Source organism: Diadema antillarum, unplaced genomic scaffold, assembly GCF_040938485.1.
Source record: "Diadema antillarum isolate AM-2024a unplaced genomic scaffold, OU_Dant_1.0 scf00000002, whole genome shotgun sequence".
Classification (NCBI taxonomy): Eukaryota; Metazoa; Echinodermata; class Echinoidea; order Diadematoida; family Diadematidae; genus Diadema; species Diadema antillarum.
In genome coordinates, this window is record NW_027270891.1 from 169,487 (window position 1) to 197,307 (window position 27,821).

At 36.9% G+C, this 27,821-nt stretch overlaps 1 protein-coding gene across 1 annotated transcript; it reads left to right on the forward strand.

The window, feature by feature from the left end:
• The first annotated feature begins 14,432 nt into the window (after positions 1 to 14,432).
• On the forward strand, positions 14,433 to 19,520 carry LOC139730559 (uncharacterized). The gene is made up of 6 exons (XM_071641446.1): positions 14,433 to 14,510; positions 15,745 to 15,838; positions 16,689 to 16,777; positions 17,572 to 17,679; positions 18,225 to 18,299; positions 19,238 to 19,520. The coding sequence occupies exons 1-6, from the start codon at positions 14,433 to 14,435 to the stop codon at positions 19,310 to 19,312; spliced, it is 519 nt and encodes a 172-aa protein (XP_071497547.1). The 3' UTR covers positions 19,313 to 19,520.
• Positions 19,521 to 27,821: the final 8,301 nt, after the last annotated feature.

Below are 27,821 nucleotides of genomic sequence, written 5' to 3' on the forward strand. Positions count from 1 at the left end.
AATATAGGTAACAATCCTAAAACAAAAACAAAATATTTAGTCTGGTTCTGAGCAAACGCAATATCGTTGCCTTAATATGAATAGCAGCACGCAAAATGAGTTTGGGAGCTGCGTACAACGCAAAATCACATGACACAATAGGCACAGAGATTACAAATTTGTTTTATATCGTTTGCTATATGGCATACACACCACTCACACACACACACACACACACACACACACACACACACACACACACACACACACGCACACACACACACAATCCTGGAAGCTTCAGTGAGAAATAGAAATTACCTCATCAATTCCAAAATCCGTCACGGAACTCGTTCTCTTTCATAATTTGATTTGTATTATTTGTATAAAGTAGGTATTCTTTGGACGACCTAAGCATGCGCATGACAAATGCTGCCTGAAATGATCATTAATACAGTCTCTTATATTGAGAGTGGCCATTAGTGGAGAGACAGCAGCGTTCTTTATTACTCTGACATACTAGTAGGTATTTAACAAAACATCCGCCACATGAGGGGCATCCTGTGAAATATACCGTGTCGAGCGATATACTCAAGAAGCGTGATTCAAACCTTTACTAAGTTTTTGAGAGTCTTCAATGGTCTAGAGCCTCATTACCCATCATGACAGTGCTCGCCTGATTTTTATCATAGAGAAGCAAGATTAATGATAATGATATAACTTATATTGCGCCAAATCCATTCTTTAGAGTGCTCAAGGCGCATAAATACTGAGCGAAATTAAAACACAAACAAGAGTTTTTACATGTTTCTTGAACAAGGAGTCAGCCACAATGTCGTAAATGCTTTGATGTCGTCATGAAAGCTATTCTAAAGTTCGGGTCAGGCATAGGTATACTGATCTTCCCCTATGATTTAGTGACTTAAGGAACAACAATTAAGAAGGTTGTGAATAGCTATCCAGTAGACGTAAACATCATCTCTGACCAAAAATCGCATGCCAGTAGCGGCGTTTGAGCCTGACCACGCTGACGATGTTATCTTTTCTCTTTCATCAATTTGCCGTCCCTGGGTGTGATATCGAATTCATCTATAACTCCTCACCCACATCAAGTCCATTTCAGCCCTCCAAGACCATGGGCGTCGAAGTTTTCACGTTGCTGCAGGCTATCAGAACACACACACACATTAGCCTTACGTTCTTGGTATTGTTTTGGCACTATAAGAATTCCGCTTTGTCCCCAGATGTCGTCGTATTGCGTTCATCGACCAACATTATTGTCTGTCCCCTATCATGTTTGTGGCATATAGTGCTATATACACCTGTAGGCTATGATGGTCAGTTTTTGCAATAAAATATTTTTACAATAGAAGGTTGTTTATGATATCCACGGTTCTTGCTTTCGGCTTATATTCAGCTTCTGCAACAACTAAAAGTGTGCAAACACCCGGTGGACGCAGGTCGACTGGCGAATGTATGAAAAATTAGTGACAACCTATAAATAAAAGTTGGTATTGATATTGGTATTGATGCTAGGTTTTATCTTTTCATTCATTTGTTATCATTTTTGAAACGTTTAACATGCCATATATTTCGCAAGATAGCCCAAATCGCCTATTTTGGGCAGCAAGAACTCACTTACATTGATTTCAAGTACGCTATGTTTTCCATGTTCCAGTCAAAATCATCATAATCAGACTAATGTCCTATACAGTTATGTCAGTCTGCTATAATGATACTGTCTTTCACACCATTCATATCTATCATCACGGTAGTACTACAATCATACTATCTATCATGTTTGATCACTTTCATTTTCTCTCATCCTTTCAGTGACAGTTATGTCTTAATGATCGTAATGGGTCTCAGCTAGATAGCTACGAAACTAACGTTGGTGTTAAGTGTTAAGCATATTAGCCCTAGAAACAGTCAGACAAGTGAATTCTACTTTAATCTGTGTATCCCAAACTGTGCTGGATTGTTACATTAAAAATTCGACCACCAGAACAGGATAGACAGTAGGGATATGGAGCGGAGTTGAAGTCTAAAGGCGAGAAAAACGATCAGCTATTCATTTCAGACATCATTCCCACCAACCATCACATAAATTTGCCTGATATCGGATCTTGCGAGGTACGTTCCGGGGTACGTTTCGCCCACTCGCCATGCGTGCCTAATTCGAGCGCACGCCTTCGAGGACTGTTTCCCCTCGAGGGACCCCGACTGTCCCCAACGGATAGGGAGCTGCCGTGGTGCGGGGGCAAGTATAGGCTGAGTGACTGTCGAGTCTAACCTATTGCGCCATATCACACAAGGCAATCGACATTATCTCTCTTTTCTTACTCTGGGCTAAAAGGATGAAAGTGACACCCTGACGACTGCTGTGGCCTCCTTGCCTCCAAATCATTATCACCCTATGTCGAATGGGAGAATAGTACAGCAATGATTGATGTTAATAATCGGGTTGATAGTGATTCATGAAATCAGAGTGGTTAAAGTAGAGTTATGACTAGCAATTGCTCGTGAGTTTTCTACGCAATGCTTACTCTGTACCTTAAATGCTTTGGTAGACACTGTCTTATGACGTCAGATTTCATTATTTTCTCCATTCACTTAATCGTTCATGATTTCCATACACTTATGGCGAAAATCACATTGGTATAGTCATATAGTCATAAGTAATATGGCGCCATGTGTATAGCTCTGTATAATACGTGTCGCCATGGCATGAAGCAAACAGAAAAGTGGATTATAAGGATTTTGTCGACGTAGTTTGAGTGAAAAGCAGTGACTTGATATTCCGTCACCAGTAGATACTAAACACTGTTTGACGCAAAGCATCTGAATACAACGTGTCCAGCTCAACATGGACCCCATGGAAGACCAGCATTGTGACGATGACCAAGCTAAATATGGGCAACACATCCAGCTATTTTTTTAAACTGTTTTCCGCAAAATAGATACTGCTACTATACAACAAACACTATTATGTTTCCGAAGTTATTCTATCCATTATTGCATGTAAAGCCATCAGCCTGATGATCAACATGTCACGGTATAAGAATAGGACATTTATTATGCAGATGTTAAGTATGTATCAAAGGCCACTGGCGTGAAGTGTTCCGATAGAATCAGTCCATTATTGAAACGAAGCAGTTACCACTAAAATGACTTAATCAAAAAATACATTTATACCCATGAAAAAGATTACCCATTAGTAAGAATGGTCAAATGATGTCTATTAAAAAAAATGATTAAAAATATGTGCGTATATATGATCATTACGGATTGAAACAAAGAGAGCCAGAATTTGCTAGGCACACAAGCCTTTAAGTGATCTGTCATCGAATTTCGATCAGCAGGTGTCTCCGCATTGCATTAACCTTATTCCTTTCTGTCTCGACCGCTATAACGAAACAGCTATGTCTAACCTTTACAGAGCACAATCATTTTATATGCGTGCACATTGTAATATTACCAGTACACACAAAAACTTGTCAAATATTAGGCGTAATGTTTGAGAGATTAAAACGTATTCATTTTGCAAAAGAATCTTGACGAATTTTGGAATTGGTTGGGATGTGCATTCGATGCTTAGAGTAACTCATCATTCACAATCTTCTCACAGAGTAACGGTAATTCAACAGTCGTCTTATGTTCAAAAAATTCAATAATCGTCTCCATTAACGCAGCCTCCAGAACACATTGAAATTTGCTTGCAATATCAGGAAGGAGGATATTCTTTCATGTCTTCTTGAAGTCTCCTATGTAGGATAACTCGGAAGTAACCATGGCCGCACGCAACACACACACACACCTTTCCATTGGACTCGGTTATAAAATCTTCAGATAATTTGATCAGTAATTGAGAAAACCACCCATCAATCAAATATTTCATTCATTTCTTGTGTGTGTGCGTGTGTGAGTGTGTACAATTCATTTCTTGCATCTCGTTATGCGAGAGTGACACATGGTATTATCGTCATACATCTGTCACTACTGCCGTTCATTCTGTTGTCTAATACCGGTGAGCGCTGCGCACCTTCATACAGTGGACTCCCGTTATAACGAAGTCCGCGGGACCGGCAGTTTTCTTTATTAATATCGAAATTTCGTTATAAACGAACAAATAAACAATGAAAATACACAGACCAGATAATGTTGCGGCCTGAATTTTTATTTCGTTGTAATTTCGTTATAACCATGTTCGTTATAACGGGAGTGCACTGGAGACTCAGTATACATGATATGTTACAGTGAAGACACCCACGCCGAACAAGACGCAGACATTGAAATTGACCCAGCATTTATTATTCTTACTTTTTTATTGAAAATTATCTTAAAAATCAATCAAAATCGACACCAGATCATTGAGTTTCAACTTTAAAAATGCAAAAGCTACTTTCTCGTATGAGAGGGAGACACTCCCTGTCACACCCTACCCCAGCTTGTTCCACTTCCACTCAGTGACAGGTGCACACACAGAAATAAAACAATTTAGCCATTCATACTGTCCTGAATATCTCTGCTTCTCACCTTTTTTTTTTTTGATTGATAGTCTTCTAAGTATATCCCCATAGAAAAATATTCCTGCATGCCTACGGTCATGGAAGGACATGAAAGAAAAGGGCTACCACACACCACATGCATGCAGACGTGTAATAAAGGGCTATCTACCACACAGCAACGGAAAGCTTAATACGATTTATATGCACAGCCTGGTGCGTTTGATGGCGAAGTATCGTTATGACATCACGATTCACGTGAAAAAACACAGAGTCCAGGACGGCGCATTCACAGAATCGAGTTTTTTTTTTTTTTTTTTTGCTTGTTTGCTTGCTTGCTTGCTTCCTTGCTCGTTTGTTTGTTTGTTTTTGTTTTTTGTTTGTTTGTTTGTTTGTTTGTTTGTTTTTGTTTTGTTACTAGGACTAGAGCTGAGACAGTACGGAGCCCTATTCCATGATAGCGTCCACAAGAGAGGTTTGGAAACAATCACGACTACGGATATCAGTGACCTAGCGGTGAACGTGGTATAAAGTGGAGGAATAAACGGTAAACACTGTTCGTAAAAAAGATAAAAGCTTATAATAGTTAAAATACGTATATTCGGCTGATAAGCAGTCATTCAACGTCATCCCAAGAGCAAACTAGAAATGTCGCTACGGCGACTGGTATGCCTCCCCCATAATGCATGGTTTTCCTAATAGGTCTATAGTACAATGTCTTGACAATGTGTGATGACAGTTTCCACATAATTGGCAATATAACAACTTTGTCACAAATGTGTTGAATGTTCACTTTCCTCGAACTAGTTTAAGTGGATGAAATGCGCAGCATGACTAAATTGTCAAAGTGCAGGTATTAGGGGATTTAATTTTCAAGGTATGGAAAAAAGTATATTAAGCATTGAGTAATTTTCGAAGTATGGAGAAAAAGTATAATTTCAGTATTAAATGGTAAAATATTAGTATTTAAACCTGGCCTTTGACCCTTGAAGGGTGTGTACAGTTCTGGTTAAGGTGAGGATTTAGCTTTTAAAGTTTTGTGAGATATTCAGAAACCACTCTATGAGATGTCCAAGAGCATGCGATTCTAAGGGGCATCTAAAGTTTATTTGATGAAAATCGGTTTGGAAATGGCTGAGATATCCAAAAACAAGGTGAAACAAAGAGATCCTAATAAAAAGCGTGGCCTGTCGCCTTATATTATTATCACTTTTTTGGATATCTCAGGCATTTGAAAAGCAATTTTCATCAAATAAACGTTGAATCCTTCTTAAAATTACATGCTCTTTCACATTTCATAAGAGGTTTCTCATTATCTCACCTAGGAATGTTCAAGACATGAATCCCCACCTCAACCAGTACTGTACAGTCCCTTTAAAATTTCAAAGATAATCACTGTTAGTGAAAACAAGCATAAATATGTCACAAGTATCATGATGATACCGTGAGTTACTTTCGAGATGTAGAGGACAACTTTCACTTGACCTCTTGACCTTTGACCTTTTGGCAAAAAAACTTCCCACAGAATATCTGTTGGGTAATGCATGCATATCAAGTTTCAAGAAAAAATCCTGCAGGTATTGCGTAAATATGAGAGAAGCAGTGACATTTTGAGGAGTTGATCTTGACCTTTGACCCATGACCCCTCAAGTCCCGAGATAAACATTGCCAGTCAGTACATGTATATATACTAAGTTCCACGAAGACACCTTGAACCATTTGCGACATATTGAGAAAAACGTGGAATTTCAACATTTTGACTTGACCTTTCATCCTTGACCTTTGACCTCATAACCCGAAACCCTATCTGAAGAATCTTTATTTGCTAGTTCATATATACGCTAAGTTTCAAGAAAATACCCTCAGGCATTGCATGGATATGGGAGAAATAGTGAAATTTAGAGCATTTGACCTTGACCTTTTGACCTTTGACCTTGAGCAGGTGCACCTTAAAATTGATAGGCACAACTTCACCCACATATGCATATGCATGCCAAGTTTTATTAGGATACCTCTAATGGTTTTTTAGTTACGCTGATAATTTGTGCTAACATAATTCAATTCATAGATATCAATGTCGTAAGCCGGGCGTTATCAAGACAACTATCTCATCGAATAAAACTATGTTACATTTGTTTTGTCCGATAGGTTGACAAACTTCTTATTTCCTATGTACACTTTTAAGTGGGATGTTTACTTACATACCACGTAACTAACACAGCAAGGTTAACACTATAATGCAGTCTTATAAATGGAATCGGTCGTTTTTCATTTATCGTCAATCTGTTCAGTAATACAATAATTGACAGATCTGATGATAAAAATGTAGGTAATCATTGTTATCATTAACATGAGCATAATCAACAACGTTTCATTGAAACAAATTGAAAATACCATTACAGTGTCTTAATTCCTTGTTATCATGGTTATTGTCATAATTAATATCACTCGGAAAATTAGAAGTGAAGTATACAAATTGTTCAGGAATCATTAGAGCGTATAATTGGGAACACACTGCCGGTTAAAGGCACAATTTACCCTTTGCATGCAGATGAAACAAAAGCACAGCTTCAGTGCTTTAAAATAGTTCTAAAATGTGAGTTAGGGATAGAAACAATCACTGTAAAAATCTGGATCGGTAAAATCGAAGTTAAGTATTGTTAAATACACGAAATGCAAACAACAGTTATAATAAAAATGTTTCCAGACTATTAAAGCCGTATACGGTTACGGTTTATTGAGAAAAATGCAGATCTTATAGGCTTTATTGCGAACATTTTGTATGACAGGATGTTTTGTGGCATACAACAGACCTACAAATATAAAATAAATATAATATAAATAAATCTTGAAATTTCTTTAAATCACTGTTCCCAAAGGTAAACAGGACATTTAAAGAGAGAGAGAGAGAGAGAAAGAGAGAGAGAACTATACACGTTGTTGTATACATACACAAACACACCAGATGATATGAGTATCCGGTGTGTTTGTGTGTGCGTGTGTATGTGTGTGTGCGTGCATGTGTGTGTGTATGTGTGTGTGTGAGCTTGTGTGTGTGGATGTGTGTGTGTGTATGTGTGTATGTATGTATGTGTGTAACCTACATAGCACACGATACAAAGCAAATTTGTCATCTCTGTGTATCCTGTCAGGCTGTTCATAAAGTGACTCATCGCTAATGATGCAGGTGCCTGTTTTTACAACATTCTTGCCACTGTCACGGTTCTTCTGGATAATGCAATAACACGGTCGTATTTCTACACAGATCCTGGATTTTACAAGTTGGTTTGAGTGTTCTGTCAACACAAACACGACGCTTCGAATCAGCGCAGTATCACAAGTGTCACGGAAGATGACAAAGGTGCATTCCTTTTTTCTCTCAAACGCATAGTTCCGTTGTTAGGAATAGCGGAATCTTGGAATAGTTTGGTAACCAAAATATCCAAGTGACTTTCACAATACCTGAATATGCAATTCGTTAAAACTCCAGAGGTAAAAAAAGAAATAGCCGAACAAACAAATGAGCAAATTAAATAAAGTAAATAATCGCTTCGTATTGCACAGGAAATATTGTAATACAGTGTAATGAGTAATAACTCAGTTGATATTTTTGGAGCGCCTTTCCACTGGATACAAATCACTATGAGATGTCATCCCTGGTCGCCATAGGAGATAAAATATATACAAATTACCAGGCAGTGACAGTACAAGTCCAGTGCATTATTATATAGGGATATCAAAATAAGTAGGTCTTCACATTTTGTTTGAAGTAACCCAGTGTTGGTGATGATTTCAGAAGAGGAGGGAACTTATTCCACAGCCTGGGAGCAGTAGAGGAGAAAGCTGTAATTAGTTTGTTGTACATGTATTATCTTAAGGTACTATTTTATCAGCCAATTGGCGCAATCTTATTATAATCATGCTTCTGGTTTAAATATTACATCTACGCCTTTTCCAGATCATGAACACGCAAGCATATTTTTAGACGGTTCTCGTAAATGTCATATACAACAAATTGTAATGAAATTCAATAAGCAGCAGCGTCATACATACGAAGTTCCATGACATTTGTAAAGCTACGCTCAATATTTCGTCATAATCAAATTGCATGTGGTCACTCATTATCTGAACCCGATGTAGATAATTGCTATGAAGTTCAATAAATTTGGCAAGATTCTCTTCACGAATGATGCATACGAAGTAGATACGTTAAATACGAATTTGCTCAACAGGAATGCATGACTCGTAAGCTAGTATTTTCGGGGGATGGGGTGGGGATTGGAGAATTATGTTGAGAAGTGAGAGCTGACTCTTCGTAGTCATGCTGCTACTCGTGTCCTGCCAGATGTCGAGATGAACCAGGATCATTCATCATCAGCAGCATGATCAGTATTCCCTGAAATGGCGAGATTTTATTTCTTGGCAGTACGTATTATATGCAAATCGCCTTAGCCAATATTTCGTTCCATCCTCGAAAGGGACCCAAGATGCGGGCACTGATGAGACTGGGTTAGATGGATAATTGGGCCGATCTCAGATTAATGCGAGGCGCAACGAGCTGCAACCCAGATCTCGCCGTAATTGACATTAAGCACACTTGACGCAGTTGAATGGAGCGTAATTCCGCGTTCGGTTGCATCTTAACGAGGTCCTTGATTATTTCTGTTGCCATGGTAATTGTTGTGTAAGCTTCAAGAATTGTCTTGCTTTTACCAAGTATAGATAATTACGAGAGATGGTGATGGAGAGAGAAGGGAGAGAAGGGGGGGGGAGAAAAAGAGATTTTGAATCAGACAGTGTCAAAGGGAAGTGAACGTAATGAAAAGAGACAGAATCTCTGCATGTGACTACAGTATCATTGCTGGGAAAGCAACATAATCTCCATTAATATAGTCGTTCTCTATATATCAAACATAATTATATAGATCTTTACTTGAGGTGATTATGCCAGTTTGAGTATACACGCAAGCATTGCTTGTTCCATATTTCATAGGGCGCAACAAACCTATAGAGATTAAGATCGTGGATGAAAAAGACCACGTCAGTATACGTGAGAAAGCTATATCAGTATATAGGGGATAGAATCGGAACGGAAGTAGCTTCTTCCGCAAACACTTTACTGCGATTGTTTCAAGTAGTTAATAGATCACTGGCGTTGCCAGAGTAACCAAGTGAGCATCCAGCGTCTGCGGAAGACGATGCAAAAGATCGTTATATATTAATACACAAAGGAAAGGTAATGGCAAAACCCCTGAAGTTTTTGAAAAAGGTAATAAAATGTAAATGTAAGGGATTAAATATCATACACGTATACAACCGAGCTTTAATAGGGGGAGTATACGTCTTAAAACGAAGTATCATTAAGGGAAATTCTTCAGAAAAGTGGAAATTATCATTTAATTCCTCTTTCAGGTTTTAACTCCTCTTTTGAATGGGTTATTATCGTCCTGATGCTTCGCGACTAGCCTGAAGTAGACCTTAGAGGGCGTAATATTTTATTTCATCCAATTAGTGAATTACAGGAAGATTTAGTGGGATGCTAAAACTGATTTGTATATTGGATTTACTTGAAAAATGGGACATACGCTGTATATAAAAGGAATGTTGATCTTTCTTACTTCCATTCTTCAAGAATTTTGTCTTATATTCCAATATATTGCAGAAGCTGGGTGTAGAATATGCATTGTTTAGCAAACTTGGATTTGACTTTTGATCAAATTAAAGAGCACAGGCAAAACATACACATACAAGCACGATATTTATACAAATTGAAAGGCTTTTATTTGAACTGTCGTATATATATATATATAAATCCAACATATTTTCATTTTCTAGGGCAGTGAAAGAACACTTACTACGGCTTACCATTTTCAGAAGCCGCGGGGAATAATTCAACCGTCAACACTATGTCAGAAATACAACTTTAGTTTAAGTCAAAGGAATGTGTACTTTTCAAAAGAAATGATACTTTGCGAATTTCTCTATATATCTTTTTTATATATCGTTGACCTAACATGCCAACGGTGACATCACGAATAATTGTTGTAGTCTTCTTAACAGCCGACATGGAGGTACAGTAACTTTAAAAATTTTGAACTTTGAAACGGAGATTTTCCGATTTTCCTTAAACTTTAACGTGTTCTACAGTATTTGTTTACTATACGGACCTGACAGCAGCGTGCTGTTAAAGACTCCTTGTTCATCTTTTCATTCTTCTAACCTTTTCCTTCTTCTCCACCATCCTCTTCTCTGTCCTTTCTTTTCTTTTGCTTTTACTAGTTTCTTCACATTACTTTCACTATCGATATTATCAAACATGTACCACCATCAAAATAATTGTCGGCATTTTCGTCATCACTAGATATTTAGAGAAACCAGCAAAGTGTCGTATAAAAATATAGTACACATGAGAAACATGAAGAGGGAAGTGTTGGGATAACTAGTGATGTAAAAAGACATAATCATGTGCCATGGTGAAACAAGGTATATATAGTGTTTGCGGACGAGATAAACGGACGTTCTCATGAAATATTATGGAATGACAGCCAGCAGTATCCTCTTAGACACCTGATGACAAACATTTATTGTAACATGCAGCAAGATATAACAGGTATGACTCAATGCACATGCAGTTATAGGACGATAGTATTAACGATTATACACGAGCGAGATCAATGAAGCAACAGCATAAAGAAACACTTTGGAAAGAGGGTAGCACATAATTATGCCTGGTCCTATGTGTTCAAGATCATAAAGCGTTTTAACCCTATAAAGCCCCACCAGATTTTCATTTGCCACTCCATCGCCCTTTATCCCATTTCAACCAAATTTGGTGACTTTTCCTAAAATCTTATTGCAAACATTTTGATATATAATTTAGCTATATTTTTGATGTCGATGGTTGCCGTGGCAACCATAAACTGACAACCATGTCAGTCAGATTTTGCATCTTTTTTCTGTTCCCATTTCATTTAACAGCATTACAGTGTATGAAATGGCTGTTTCTTGGTTGAAATTTGTTGAAGGAGCAAAATTTGAAGCAATTATGGTCCTGGAAAGTTTTTCTTATTATTTCCTTTGTTTTTATGTGACAAAATCATAAAACAATAGATATAATAGAGATAATTGAAAACAGTTATTTTTTTCTAAAGATTGCCCTTCTATTTTGTGCTATTTTGATTCCTTCACCGAAGTTATGCCTTTAATATCATTAGTTTATCATATTATCAATTTGCAATCTCAAAATTCCACTATTATGCAAATATGACATGTCATAACTATACATGTACCCATTCCAAACATTTCATCTCAGATCTCATAATGTATTTCTTTATGTTGATATGAATAGCGCCCCCATGTGGTGACCTTGAGAAATTTCAACCAGAACAAATAATAAGATTCCACTTGCTTATCATTTGTGGCAGATATGCAAATGATTGGTCCACAATAAGACATATATAATGGGGATAAAGAAATTATACAGAAAAATCATGTTTTTAGCATATTTCTTATGTATTTCTTTATATTTTGGTGAATAGCGCCCTCCATGGGTGACCTTGAGAAAATTCAAATGTACGGTCATGTAGAGTATGAGTTACTCTACTTATGTGCCAAATATGACGATGATACATCAAATATTAAAAAAGTTATATAGGGGGCACAATGTGCCCCCCTTGGGCCTGCGAGGGGTCAAAATAGCTTGGGCTTAATAGGGTTAACATTAAAGGACAAGTCCACCTTCATATAAACAAGGATTGAGAGAATGCAGCAATATTAGTAGAACACATCAGTGAAAGTTTGAGGAAAATTGGACAATCCGTTCAAAAGTTACGAATATTTTAAGTATCTGCGCAGTCACTGCTGGAAGAGAAGACTACTACAGTGTGTGATGTCACATGCGTACAACTATATAAGGAAAATAAAAAGAGAATTTCACAAAACTGTACTTTTTTAATAAAGTGCACATTTCTTTGACTTGCTACTGACGTATATTAAGGGTAATATTATTTCCCTTGCCTTCTGAAAGAGAGAAGTCGAATGTTGTTTTGTTATGCGAGAAAAATGGAAGCATGTTGAATTTTCTTTATTCTTTCTTTATATCGTTGTACTCATGTGACATCATAAGCTATAGTAGTCTTTTCATTCAGCCGTGACTGAGCAGAAACTTCAAAAATTCATAACTTTTTAACGGATTGTCCGATTTTGCTCAAACTCTCACTGATGTGTTCTACTAATATTGCTACATTCACTCAACCCACATGTCTATGAAGGTGAACTTGTCCTTTAAGCTCGATAGCTCCAACTTTTCTAGATTCAGGACTTACCTGCAGTCGCAGTTCTACTGACACAAGCTGCATGATTTCGGTGCTCTTCCATCATGTCCATAATAAGTAATTTTTTATAGGATTGCAGGGCATCGAAATATGATTTACAAGACTTAAATTTACACTCACCTTTAGGCCCTATGTTAGTCTGGTCCAGAATCCAAAGTACGGAAGGGATGAAGACAACTGAGGTACTGCAGTCTACGCCCAGTGCGTTCTTTATTTCTAGACAGATATAACATTGAAAAGGGCACGCCATAAATATCAAAGCTGCCCCGGACACGTGCTGTAGAGAAGCATGATGTTCGTACAGCAATACGGGATCAGATTTTAGCCCGATTATACATCGAATGTTTTGGTACCTCACCTTTGATTACATACTGCCATGGGCATACAAAAATGACGTACTGTAACTAACAGGGAATGTTTTGAAAATGTGTGTGTGTACATGTACGTGTGTACAGTGTATTGGTGAGTTACATGCTAGATAAATAAAATAGTGATTAGTAGTTCTTTAATGGCACATTTAATGGTTGTGAACTATATAGCTGGAACATTGCAGAATATTATGTTGATTATCTACTTAGTGTAGAAGTGCAATGCGCGACATTAATTTGCATAATGATTATTATTCTAATATAACTTATTATCAAGGACATAATTATATTTATGCCACACTCATGGATATTAACGAGGGATCATTTAGTTGGGGCCTTGCATTTCGGGATACAGTTGAACGTTAATATTTACTGAACGAGGCGTAAAAGAAGTGTAAAGACGTTTATAGAACATCCGTGTTGTTGATGATCAATCCTAAGTGATTCAGTATAGTATCCTACTGTATGGTGGTTATGTTTTTGTGCAACCTTACTCCAGATCGCTTGAAAGTAAAACATAATCGCTGTAACACGAATGATTTGCTCAATGCAACATTGACTGATAACGAACAGGACACACAGTTTACACTAGCGGCCCCGAGCCAAATGCCCTCTGGAAAATTGGGTGCAGGAGGGACCTCGTCGTGTGATAAAGCAGGAATTGTATTAACTAACAGCGTTACTCGCTGTTGCTCCATTGACACTATTCACATTGGCATTTCATTCTTCTGTTCCGAAGCTTGGATACCATGCTTCGGAGATCACCAACAAAAGATCTCAAAAGACTTCGAAACCCCGTTCGTGCATTTGTGTGTAGACCAATAAGCAATACAATAGCCCCGTTAGAAATACACGCAGTGAGCAGTGAACGCCCAAACTGTGAGGTCCTATGTACGCGCGCCGTGATGGTGGAGATACAGTGTGTGCGCCGTCGATTTCCATAACCATAAATTTCCGCCCAATCACACAATAGAATATCAGGATGACATCACCAAAACTTTTCATCAGGAGGCATAGAAAACAGAATCAAGTTCGCATATCTTGAAATCACAGATGCATGACATAGGGCTGTGCCCGTATGAGGAAAACCGCAAATCCAAGCTGTAACTTTATGTAGCACGAGCTGGTACCAAGTTATATGTTGCGCACTGTTTTGATCCACGGGCACAGAGATTCATCAGCGAGTTTTTGAGGGACACCATTTTGAAGACAGTTGTAGACGTTTTGAGAGAACTTTTCCAACCTTCAAAATGGCGCTGACGCCATATCATTGCTACTGCTGTCTGAGCCACCGAAGTGGTGGCATGCTTGGTGCCATCATCACTTTGGTAAGTTCACAATTTATAGACTTATTTGGCTACTGGAAGTCTGGTTTATTAGAATTATAACGACATCACTAACATTAATGTAATCATGTGTCGTGACGTTTTGGCTAGACATAGACAACACACCTATAATCTGGCCATCAGTACTTTTTAAAAGCTATTATTATAACAATTATGTGTCTATCAATCTTTACAGAAGATGAACATAAACAAGGGAGTCAATTACATTGATATGAAATGACTGAAGACGCGTTACGCACGTGTGAGCTATATTGTAATTTTTCGACTATAAACAGTCTTCAAGCGATAAACAGAATGACTTTCCTTTTCCATGCCATGCTAAAACAATTGAGTATACTGGAAATAATGACTCATGGTGTTAATTAATATTGTAGCTCAGTAAATAACAAAACGCATTATCTTGTGCGCGAGTATGCGAGTATACAGTTGTACATGCACGTATACCAGTGTATGTGTGTATTACTTGTAGGATAAGACGGACGCAGTCAAAAACTTTAAGTTCTTCTCCATCATAATAATGTATGTTTCAGCGTTGTGTAACAAACTACATGTAAATCATAATACATACCAGCCTTAACATGCACGGCAATATAGAATATCTCCTACAGTTTTTTCACTAATGCGATGACTACAAATGTAGCCGAAGTTAACTACGCTGTATTCCTGAAATTAGTGGTGATTACGAAAATAATTGCAAATACAGTACAACAATGACGATTTTTTTTTTCGGCGGCAGCTCATCACTTCCTGCAAAGGATCACATACTTAGGGCTATGGGGATAGGTGAACATTTCTTGCAAGGGCTCAGGAGTGTTGACAAAGTTATAGAAGTCAATCCTACTATAACCTAGGATTTCGGAAGGGACGCCTCATCCCAAGTGATTTACCCATGGACAATGAGATGGATCGCCGCCCATCCACCCCCACCTCCCATTTTACACACACACACATCAATGTTCCGTTGCTCATGTATACTGGCATGCCAGGGCTGTCTCCCTTTTGCAAACACGCAATAACTGTGTACACAGCTGATAGCATAATTCCATTGTACCGATCTTGTTCTAAGGTACAAGTAGTATACGTGTATCAGACACGCACTGATTATATCCGAGTGCATAATCCTTGGCCAATTATTGAATGTTATACCATTTGATTTCAACATTAATATGTTCGATTTTTTTCCTCTCCTTCCTCTCCTGACATGCAAACGTGACAGTTAATCTCGGCTATCAGTGCGGCATACTACGTCTGGGTTCTCTTAGACCTGCTGGCTAGGTCCTTCGAGTTCACTGATCAGTCCTACTACACAGGTTGGTATTAGTTGCCTGTCCTCTCTTATAATGATTTGATTCCCTGAACAATACATTGTAGTGGCTTCAGGAAATGCAGAATGTAAGTGAACCACATACAGTGAAAGTTTGAGATGAATCCCAATATCCATTGAATTATTATGACTTTTTGATAAGATTTTATATGTCGCCCTCAGATGGAAACTCATACATCAATGCCTGATTTTTAAAAGAAAAAGTAGGACGATATAGAGAGTATTTACGAGGAATTCCATAAATTTAAATTCATTTATTAAAAGTAAATATTCCATTGACTAGTTACTTTAGGATGTATTAATGAAATATTATTCTCCATGCTTATGAGATCTTTAGGTCACTTGAATTTCCTGTCTCATAGTAAGCTTAAAAATGATCCATTTTCTCCAATCTTTCATCACGGATGGTTTCATTGAGTTTTTAAAGATTTGGTGGACCTAATGGAAAACCTTCCTCGAAAAAGGTATCAGAAAAGGCCAAGCACATAATTACATAAGTTACTATACTATACACTACTCTTTTACCTACAGACAATACAAGGAAGTACTAGGCGAGCCTAGCCTATAGTACCTCCTTGGTGTAACATACTCCTTTTTATCACGTTTATCATTCGCATCTTCATCGACATATTCAAGATACACTTTTTTTTCTCTGAAAACCAAAACAATCATAATTTTCAGTTGTTGCCAATGATGCAGATCTCTTGAATAATTTACTGCTTGTGTGCGTGTTACCATCACGATGATAGCACTGTTTAGAGAGAATGGTGATAATTACTATTATGCAATGTAAAGGATAACATTTACTCTAATTTCTTGGTTATTTTCTCTCGAAGGCGTGTTGGTCCTCCACTATTTCCTGATCGCTATGACTGGAGTCATCTTCCCACTGCTCGCCCTCGTTCTCTTCGCTGGAGCCTACTGGGTTAGTAGTATCTGTCTGGTCTGCACAATGTTGTATGGTGACATGCATGAACAAGCATACATTATTACCAGTGACTATACAGACTGTACACATGTTTACTTCTCCCCCCAAATTTCCTGACGTCATATCTAAGAATTTGCTACCCTGTTGTACCTACAATGGGTACTACAATGTACATTGGCACAAAAAATGATGCTAACAACGACAATAAACAGATATCAGTATAACAATAACGACAATTCAGTCTCATTTAGTCATGCAGCTGTTACACAACTGTTCATCACGATGGTACTATAAACCCCATTGTTGTAGTACAACGTACTACAACTGTACATCAAAAATTACGCGATCACCCTTTCTACATGTTTCAAGTGGGGCGTGGACGGTGAAACTTTTTTGTTCACATAGAGGTACATGCATGTGAAAATAAGGCAGGAATCAAGCTGAATTCAGAGCCATCTTCGCTCTATCACAAACTTTGTAAATTGTCTTTGTAGAGCGTGATATGCGTTCACTTTACAAATGGTATCCCTTCATATATTCTTGTGACTTTTCAGTGGAAAGAAATGCTGAAATACACACGAGTTATTTTTGGAGAAAGTATAGTTTATTCTTAAAACGAAACAATCGTTTCTATTGAATGCCTAAATCAGCTGTATTCATCTATCTTGATCAGTCTCACAAGTAAAACATGTCTTTAATCTGTTAAAAATCATAAGCTAACTTCAATTGAGATTGTGAATGGTATACTATCGTTGCTTTAACCTTTGACCTTTCACCTGACCACAATGCAGTATTTCACGATTCCGGTGGCCTTCTTCTCCATTATGAAGTCATTTGGATTGATCCTGGAGCTTGGAGCCATTGTTTTCTTTGCTGTCACCTTCAACGCAAACTACGTGGTAAGATCCCTATACCCTTCTCTCTTGTACACACACTGGTAATTTGCATCAATACACGATCTGTTTTTGTCATTTTCGTGAAAGAAAAAACATTCTTTTGTTTAAAACATTATCAAATGCTTTACATTTCTGCATAGCATCATAACCAATTATCTATGGTAACTAATTCCATCATTAAGATTGAAGCATTAGCCTTAGAATAAAGAAATCTATAACTGTTAAATTTTTGTTCACTTGAACACCTTGATAGCTGCATAGTGAGGTAATTCATCGAAATGTTGGTTCGGTCTGTGATTTCGCATATTTAAAGCCAATGTTATGGTTTAATTTTCTTTCTAAAAATAAAGACATGTGCTTTTCGCTCTTCTTGCCAAAAAACTGATTACCATGAAATGTCTTGACGCATCAGCTACGCCCTTATTTGAAGTTGTGTGTCTCTGTTGTTTTTGCTTTTGTTTTGTTTTGTCTTTGATTCTGGCAACAACAAAAAAAGAACGTGATTTGTACGGTCACGTGTACTATTTGTCACATCTTCTTCATTGCAGACGACGAGTGGTCTTGGCGATGAGAACTACATCCTTGGAGAGATAATCTGGTTCGGCATCAGGTTCATTTACGATGTAAGTACAGTGCTCTGATCAAATCAATATCAACATCCCAAAGTATTTGTCTTAAAGGCCTTCACAAGGTTTCTAAACGAAACGCGTTACTTGGAAACCGCTGGGATTTAAACAACTGAATATGCACCTATACACCAAATGATTTCTTTACATTACGCATGGCATATCCAGCCCTTCATCTTGCATGTCTTGTTTATCAGTGCAAACTGGCTGAAATCATTATAACATTCCATACTGTTTTAAACATTTCGCTCACGATTGGATTTTTTTGAGGGGGGAGGGGAGGTGTTAACATTCTCTGACAACATCAAGAAGGCAATAGTGCTGATGGCACATTTGGGATCCGGTAATCATTGTCACTTTTTCGGAACACCTCCAGTCGATTTAATGTTGATATCTGTATAACATGTCATGTCTTCTGTATTTTGACCACACAAACCTAAGAACATCTACATACACATTGCAACACAATCACCTTGACAAGCTGCGGGCATTATCTGGGTTTGCGATATGACATAAGATTTCATGTTGCCGGTAAATACGAAATACGTTCAATTGGCTTTATTTAAAGGTCACATAATGTTACATTTAATAATGTTTGACTTATTGACAGTCCTTTAATAAATGTTATGATCATGGCATTACCATCATGATGTCCACCTTGGACACGTTCCTTGCTCTTAAACATGATCAAGCTTTCTTTCCTTCTTTCTTTCTTTCTTTCAAATCATGAGCACCTTCTCACAAGCTGTGCAGGGAGGGGGGGGGGGGTTGGTGATAAAGGGAAAACCGAAGATAAAATGGACCAACTTTCGGAAGAACAAAGTGACGCACAAAAATATGTCCTGCACAACTCTATGATAATGACAAAAGTCGAAACCTGTCATAGTCATAGTTTCCCTATTCTGTTTCACCATTTTCTTTTTCTTTTTGTCCAGCTCCATCTGATCTTTGCTACATGGTCTCTCTACCAGGAGAACAGTAACGGAAATCCAGAGAAAGGCGCTCAATAAGGCTTTTTACAAACGAGAACTCAGATGGTACTGCATCAAAGCATACATCATCAACCCAATAAGTGACCGGCTCTTGGGTTCTAAGATAAATATATGAAATTGCCTTCTTAATTTGGTATAGTAAACAACTTGCCTATTTTCCTGTCGACCCAATACGCGTGGGCTTGCAAGTAGACAAGTGTGTTGTGCAAGTGATAAATCTCGTTTAAGAAAAGGGGAAAAAGTTTCATGCATAGGGCTTCCACGTAGAAAAAACAATGATTTTATAAACCAACTTCCATAGTAATTCAGGTTTTATTCTGAGAGAAAACATACTGAGTACCTCTCAGCGTGTATAACTCAGTATGTACAAAATAAGTATACCTCAAACCTTGACAATCCATAATTTCATTCCTGTTATTCAGGCGACGCGTGAATTTGGCACTCGCAGAGAATATGTACAAAAAAAAATGATTCCCACAAAATAATTTGCAATAAACCACTGATATCACATTATATATTCAGCGACTAACAACTTCTTAAAATATCTCAATACTGATTCTTTCTTCAGTCATCCGTGCGTTCCTTGAAGGCTCTCATATCAATCAACATCAGATGTCATGATTAAATACAACTCATTGAAACGAAGAGTCTTCACTTCTTCGTCTTATTCTGACATGTAATCAGGAAATATTTGTTAATCTTGTCTTTAAGTATTACGGTTATGATAACATGTAGAACGAGAACAAACATGTGGGTTAAAACAATGACGTTTGTAGTAGAGAAGTATGGAGGTATGAATGTTTATATACAGCTGTGTACTCTGATTGAAGTTTTTATGTTGGATCACTTTCTGTACAATCTTCTACAATTTCGCATTAAAAAGCCCGTGTTTTGTATATATTTCTACTTTTCCTGCTCTTATTTAATCGATATAACTATTTTATAAAACAGATTTTGAGACTGGTGATGGGATAGGGAGACCATATTCTAAGAAAAAAAGAAACAATCAGGGGAATGGATCTCTTTTGGATTTTAAGTCAAGATCATGAACTAAATTCGGAATAACTCTTGCTTTTTCAGACCTAATGTTCACGAAATTGTGTTTTCCTGTCTGTTTAAGTATAAAATAAGACTTCTTCAACGGGTGCGTAGCATGTAGGCCTACATGTAGGACGTTGAAATTGATAAAATTGTGTTTTCTCATCTGAATCAGTACACATTTATGTACAGGACATTCAGCATTTTTTTTACATAATTATACACCCAGTGCTCTCACGCTTAATGCAAAGGGCAGTACAAATTTGCTTGAGCTGTTTTAAGGCAGCATCATCTTACTTACATATGTTGTAAACACAATTCCTCATATCCTATTCTCTTTCCCGAGAAGGATATAATCTATTTTGAACAAAATAATTTGGTGTTTCACTGTAATCTGCAGACTTTCAAAATAGTTTTGGTTGTACTTGATAAAATCCCATTTTCAACATTTCGTACCCGCATATCAGTATTTATTCTGTTTTGTTTTAGTTTTTTCGGCAAATATTGTGAGGGCATACAGCAGAGAGAAAGAGAGGGAGAGAGAGAAAAGAATTGAGGAGGAGGAGGAAGAGAAAGAGTATAAGCGTTATATAGACAGAGTGAGTACAATCAGTCTGTCCATCAATAAGTTATTGGACAGGGAGACATCTGGGGCCCGTTGCATGATAGTTACTCTTATGGTAACATTGCCATCCAATGGTAACTTCCATGGAATTCTTGATTTTGATAGGCTGTTGAGTACTTTTACCATGGTAGTTATCATTGGATGGCAAAGTTACCGCAATAGTAACTTTTATGCAACAGGCCCCTGGACCCATTTCTTAGTGTTCAAAGGAAACTGTGCGTGATCTTTTATATCACAGTGAAATTCAACAATACAGTTACAGAACAAAACGAGCACACAGAGCGAGAGATAATTTGTGTTACTATGCTATAAGTGCGTCAGAATTTTCGAAAGCAAAACATGGCTTCCACGAAAGTATTGTACGACTGTAAGTCATCATGGTCATACTGTCGTTTCTTTACACAAGAGGGCGCACTTCTAAAAATAAATCATGCTAAAACAGCACGTAAGGCACTGTTTTTACACTTTATCTGTTGTTGTGTCTAGCAAGGCACTGTGAAGGGGTGAAGACTACAGTATTTCATGATAAACATAAAATGAAAATCTCGTAGGCCTACGTTATTCATCATGTATATACTTCCACGCCCGTTCGTATATCACTCAATCATTGGTCTGCATCACATTCGCTAGCATGGCCACTCAGTATAATATCTACTACAGTTGCAATTCGCATATTAAGAGAGGATTATTTTTCGTGGTCCCAAAAAAGACACAAAAACTTTAACGATATCATACCTGTGTATCAAAGTTTAATGGGAAAATTTTTCCTATGACAATCTACAAGCTGAGCCATCCACCAATGTTTTGCCTTACTTGAAATCCAGTTTTCACATAAGTTTATCTACAAAAAAAAAAAATAATAAATAAATAAATACATACCGGTAAATAAAAATCATAATTAGTCAATGGCATTTATAAACATGTCTATGTAAGTTTGGGATATTGCGGATCTACAACACATTGTGCAGTAGCTACGAGGATATAATTGTATACCTGGTCTTTTGTGGAGGGTGCACGTCAGCAAAAGGGAAGTAGGTACTACCCAAGCTGATGTCTACACTAAGAGTTAATAGGGAAAAACAACAGTCATACTTTTTCTGTCTGGTGATGATATTGCTACTTGTATTTAACCTGTAATTGAATGACAGCCACAAAATGCACTGCACTTAAGATTTTCTTCTTCTTCTTTTGAATAATGGATTGAACTCTTCATTCCATGTCTGCTGTCATTTGAATATATTCACAAATTCGCTGTTACATTGTCACAATTAATTCTTTATTTTATCCAAATCACTGAAGTTTTTTTTTTCTCTTTTCTTTTTTTCGCCCCATTCTCTGGTTTCCTGGCTCTAGTCTGAAGAAGTGTGACATAACAGTTGAGATTCAAAATCAATGAACAAATAATGACCATAGATAGCACCTGAAAATCACTACAATATTCAAACATTGCACGAATGAGCAGTGCTTCATGCAAAGCCACATTCTGAGGTTAACTCATCCACACAGTTACACCCACACACCAACATCAGTTACAGTGTACACACACACACACACACACACACACACACACACACACAAACACACATGTACACTTCTTCTTTCCCTTAAACTTTACTCTTAATGCTTTTTTTATGTCTCAAATCATATCGCATTCCATCTCTACTAAAAAATAAACTTGAACCAAATTCATAATGCATAATATCACATGATGCTGTAGAAAGGAGTCATGTAAGTGGTGCCACCTACCTGGGGAAAATCCAGTCCAAAACAAAGTTAGTCTGATATAGAGTAAAATCTTACTGAGTTCAACAGTAAAAATTTGACTGAAATCGGACAAAAAATACAGAAGCTATGGCATTTTGAAGATTTTCTAATTTCTGCAATTTAACAGTTCTTGTATGGTAGATATGAATATGCAAATGAGTGAGCTAACATGTCATAACCTCAAAATTTTCCATTGATCGTGTACAAAAAATTATGAAAATTCAATGTTTCTATCATTGAAGTCTGAAAAAAGATGTTATTCCCAGTTAAATAACTTCAAAATAGTGAAAAACTGGAAATTTCAAAATTTTATGTACTTGAATGGTAAGTTGTGAGGGGACGACATGCTCTAGTTCATATTGACTGTTCTAGAACTGTTTCCTCCTAAAATAGCGAAAATAAAAAATGTCATACCTTCCTTATTTGTCATCCGATTTCAATCAAAATTATACCATTGAACTTGTAATATTCTACTCTTTCTTATTAGACTGACTTATATTTGAACTGCATTTCCCCTCTAAAACACTGGCTCCTTATTGAAATCCTGTTGATAGGTTCACATTGATGCATACTGACTCAAAACGTCACTGAAAGTGGACAAATGGATGCATTTTCTCACTGCTAACTAATGCAGTTGCCTTGAATAATAAGTTTCTTATTTAGACACGTCATATCATTTGATAAATCAATTTCAGAGATGAGAAAGCATCTATATTAGTGTTAATCATAATATCATTCTGCTTTTGCCTTCTTTTAGGATAAACATTCTGATTATTGCTCGCAGTAGCCCAATCTATTGTTGATTCAAATAGGAAAAATCTAAATTCTTAAATCTTCATAAGAATGACAACACTTTTATTTCTCATTTACATCAATGATATTTGCAATGTCACAGAAAAAATAGTTCATTTTATATGCAGATGATACCAGTATGTTTATGTCTGATGATAATATTAATACTTTATTGTTACGTTTTAATGAAGAGATTCAAAAAATTTATGATTGGCTTCTTATGAACAAATTAGTTTTGAATGTGAAGAAAACTCAATGTATGATTTTTACTAATAAGAAAATTGATATACAGAATTCAGCAATTTATATGAATAACAATCTTATAAAAATTATGAGTTCATTGTCATTTCTTGGCGTCATTATTGATAATAAATTATCTTGGCATAAACATATTGATTCAGTCTGCAATAAGATTTCTAAATGTATCGGTATTTTATACAAATTACGATATTTTCCTCACAATATTTTATGCATGATTTATAACGCTGTTATATTAAGTCAACTTCAATATGGAAACATTGCTTGGGCAAATACATCAAATTATTCTATGGTCAGACTTTTCCGTCTGCAGAAGAAAGCAGTGAGAATTATATGTCACACCAATTATCTTGCCTCCACTAAACCTCTTTTTATGAAATGTAATGTTTTAGATATTTTTGAATTGAACAAATATATTATTGGTGTATTTATGTATTTATGTTTGAAAAATTGTATTCCCCCAAGTCTTTCTTCCTTGTTTCAGTTAAATAGTGCTATTCATTCATATTGTTTGAGAAATCCTCTAAATTATCATTTACCTCTTAATAGAACAAATGTTGGTTTATATTCTGTTTTGTATAGAGGACCTCTAATTTGGAATAACTTGCCACAGTCAATTAAAATGAGTCCATCTTTAAATGTTTTTAAACGAAGATTTAGATTATTCTTATTGGAAAAAGAAAAGTAATCTACACATTCGGGTATTACTCTGTGTTTGTTTGTTGTTTGTTTGTTTTTGTCTCTATGTGTCTATTGTTGAATATGTATTTTCAATCTCTTTGGTTTTAATATCTATGCATATTTATTCGTACAATTTAATATGACTTTTATTATAAATGCTTTTGTTATGGTGGCAGCTGCTTATAAAACTTTGTTTTTCTTGCTGTCTCCACATTCTGTTACATTTTTATTGTCAATTTGAATTTATTTATATACTTTGTCTGAATGTTTTTTATCTGTTTGAATGAAATAAACGCGAATTGAATTGAACTGAACAATAATAATATAAATTTTGTGGCATTTAGGCATCACTGCCTCTTCAGAGACCTCTGAATGAATGCACTCTGCAAATGTGCATTCATTACAAAAGAATGCACTCAGGGGTACATCAGCTCCATTTACTATCAAATGGACAAGAGAAAACATGCACACTCACTCTTGATGGATATCATTATGCTCCATACATGACCGCCCAGCTCAAAACCCACAAAAAGTAAGCCAGGATGGATTTTCACTTTTCTATGTACAGAGATTAAGAGAGTAAGCTCTGAGCTCTTAAATGAATAACTCGTTAAGATTGGTCCATCCTAACCCATTCAAAAAGTAATTGATATAAGAGAGACTTAAGACGTAAAGTTTCATAGAAAAGGGAAAAAAGAGGATTTAAAAATTGGGGTCACTCAGTCTCACGCATTCTGTGCAGAAATCAATGAAAAAGTGTTTTATTTTCCAGTGGAAGCAGTGCCTGTTCAAAGTAAAAAAAATGATTATAAAACTGCTAATATCTCAATCTCAGTTTTGTTTTAAAGCATCCAAATTTTGACATGTAAGGTACATGTATCTAGAGAAAAGATTACTCTCCTTCATGAGACAAACTTTATAAGAGTTGAGTCAGTCGACCTAAATGTTATACATATATTGTAACTTGTTCCACTGCAGAGAATCCAAATCTGCAACTTTTTGTGGAGTTTGAGTTGGGCGGTCACATTATGGTTTTCACTCACAAACATCTTTCTTTCATTTCATCACTCAACAAGCTTTTAAAACTACGAGAACAGTTGCCTGTTACTGACAAACCAGACATTTTGGCAGGCATGAAAATCTTCACAAATTTCACAAGTAACCAAGATTAGCAAAACTAACATGCACAGGAAAAATCTTGTCAACACAATGCATGGAAGGCTAGTTCAATGTTATACACCATATAAGAAAGTTGACTTGAGTGTACCATTCCTGTACAGTTGCACCTCTCACACAAGCAAAGATTTTTTTTCCTTTTTTAAATTAAACATATTTACACTGTAGTAACACACTATTAAGACCGTTGTGTTCTGCTAGCAGTGTGTGTTCAATAAATCCCTGTCATACTAATGTTGCCTACATAGTACCATGTTGTTGTAGGGCTTATTAGCCTATAAATTGTATAGAGCATATACCATAGTCCATAGGGAGCAGATGTCATGGAACCACCATAGGGCAACACTACATTTGCTCCTGCAACAACTGTTCTGGTCTTATTTTCTCAAAGTATTTATGGTTAGGGATATGGTTGTGATAGAGCTTTGAATTTAGGTTTGATGTGAAGATTACGATTAGGGTTATAGTTACACGTATGTTTGTGGGTAGAAATTCAATTTGGGTTAACATGCAGATATTTCATGGGAGAAATGTCACAGGAGTACTGTAAATGTCATGAAACCATTATATAGCATAGGCCTTAATTCCTCATAAGTTTTTCATGGTCGGCAATTCTTGAAAGTTCATGTTGTGAATGATTCCAGTTTCGCAATACCAACACCTACCATAGGCATAGCATAGGACCTCCTAAGCCTACATGGTATTGACTATTGCTATTGGAAACAAAGTACCGGGTACCAAAATTGTATGTGGTGGTTTACAAGTGTAAGACTTAATATGGTAGTAGTATATCATCATTAATAGACCATAGAGATGTGAGGTATCCCAAGCTATATAATCTACAAAGTATCTAGACAGCCTAGATCTAACACAACAGTTAGTGAATTTACTTAGTAGGGCCTAGAGAGTCAATGTCAATTATTCCCACTTATGGTTGGACCTACTACTCATCGACCACCTAATGTTTATTTGCTTGATAAGAATATTTAACACTGAAATTCATGTAAAAAACTTGACCTACGTGATTGAGAAAATCCAGCACTATCAAATGCCATTGTTCCCTTTAAATTAGAAGTTTCAGTGCAAAAATATCGCCGTCGAACTTGCATGGCCTCGTTTCAGCTCCCCGCGGTAGTGCTCCTTATTGAGATCGACCGCTGTTTTTGCATTGACAATGCACGCAAACTAAGTTGTATTGAACACCGTGTTATACAAAGCTTCTTAGAAACTTCCATAGACATTACATGAATTACGATTCGGTGAAAATATTCATTCGAAATTTTGTCCTTGATTAAAACCATGAGGGATCTATTCCTATTTGCGTAGACCTATACCACTGCCCAGTACAACTAACACTTGGCAGTATGGTAGCCCTACTAAGTACTAGTACTAGAATCTACATATCAACCACCCTTTTTTAAACCGACCGCGTAATATTGGCGCACAGAACGCTTAGTACGCACTTCACTGCGTGCAAAGCACATAGAAATGGATTGGCTTTGACTGTCGTTGAGGATGGTGTGGGAAAATGCAAAAATTCACTGTTCATTCCTAGACATTAAATTAATGCCATTATTAGGTATAGTTAGCGCAGTACAAGCTGGCTGGATGTCGTCAGGGCTCATCAACAATTACATGTGTTGCTTATCAATACTAGTACCGGTACTGCACTACTTACCAACAGTAGTTAGAACCTACATCCACATAGAGTTCTAAATGCAGATGGTGGTGTACCGGTACTGCCCACTGGTGGTGCAATGCTATGCTACGGTGCTTCATTTGGAACTTGCACTACATATAAATAAACACATGGGACTGTTATTAGTTGCGGAACTATCTACGATACATATTATACGCTTTAGTCAGTTTAAAGCCAAGAAACGGTTACTAAATGACGCATTCAAGCCAAGTTTGAGTAAACTCACCACTAGATATTCTGGTGTATGCAGCAATCCCACAAGATGCGCGAAAATTCCGAAGAAATGTGTCATCCTTGTAGCTGGTGAATTAGCTCCTGGGCGCGGACATTTTAGATAGCTCACTACGCATGCGTGCACTGTCCAAAGTGTCTCGCGGACAGCGAGAGTGTCCTTCCCCGTTACTACTACGATGCTATTGCAGACGATGTGTGCTCGACCTAACGATATAGCATAATTTATTATTCAGCGTTATGCCTCTCACAAATGAAAACCC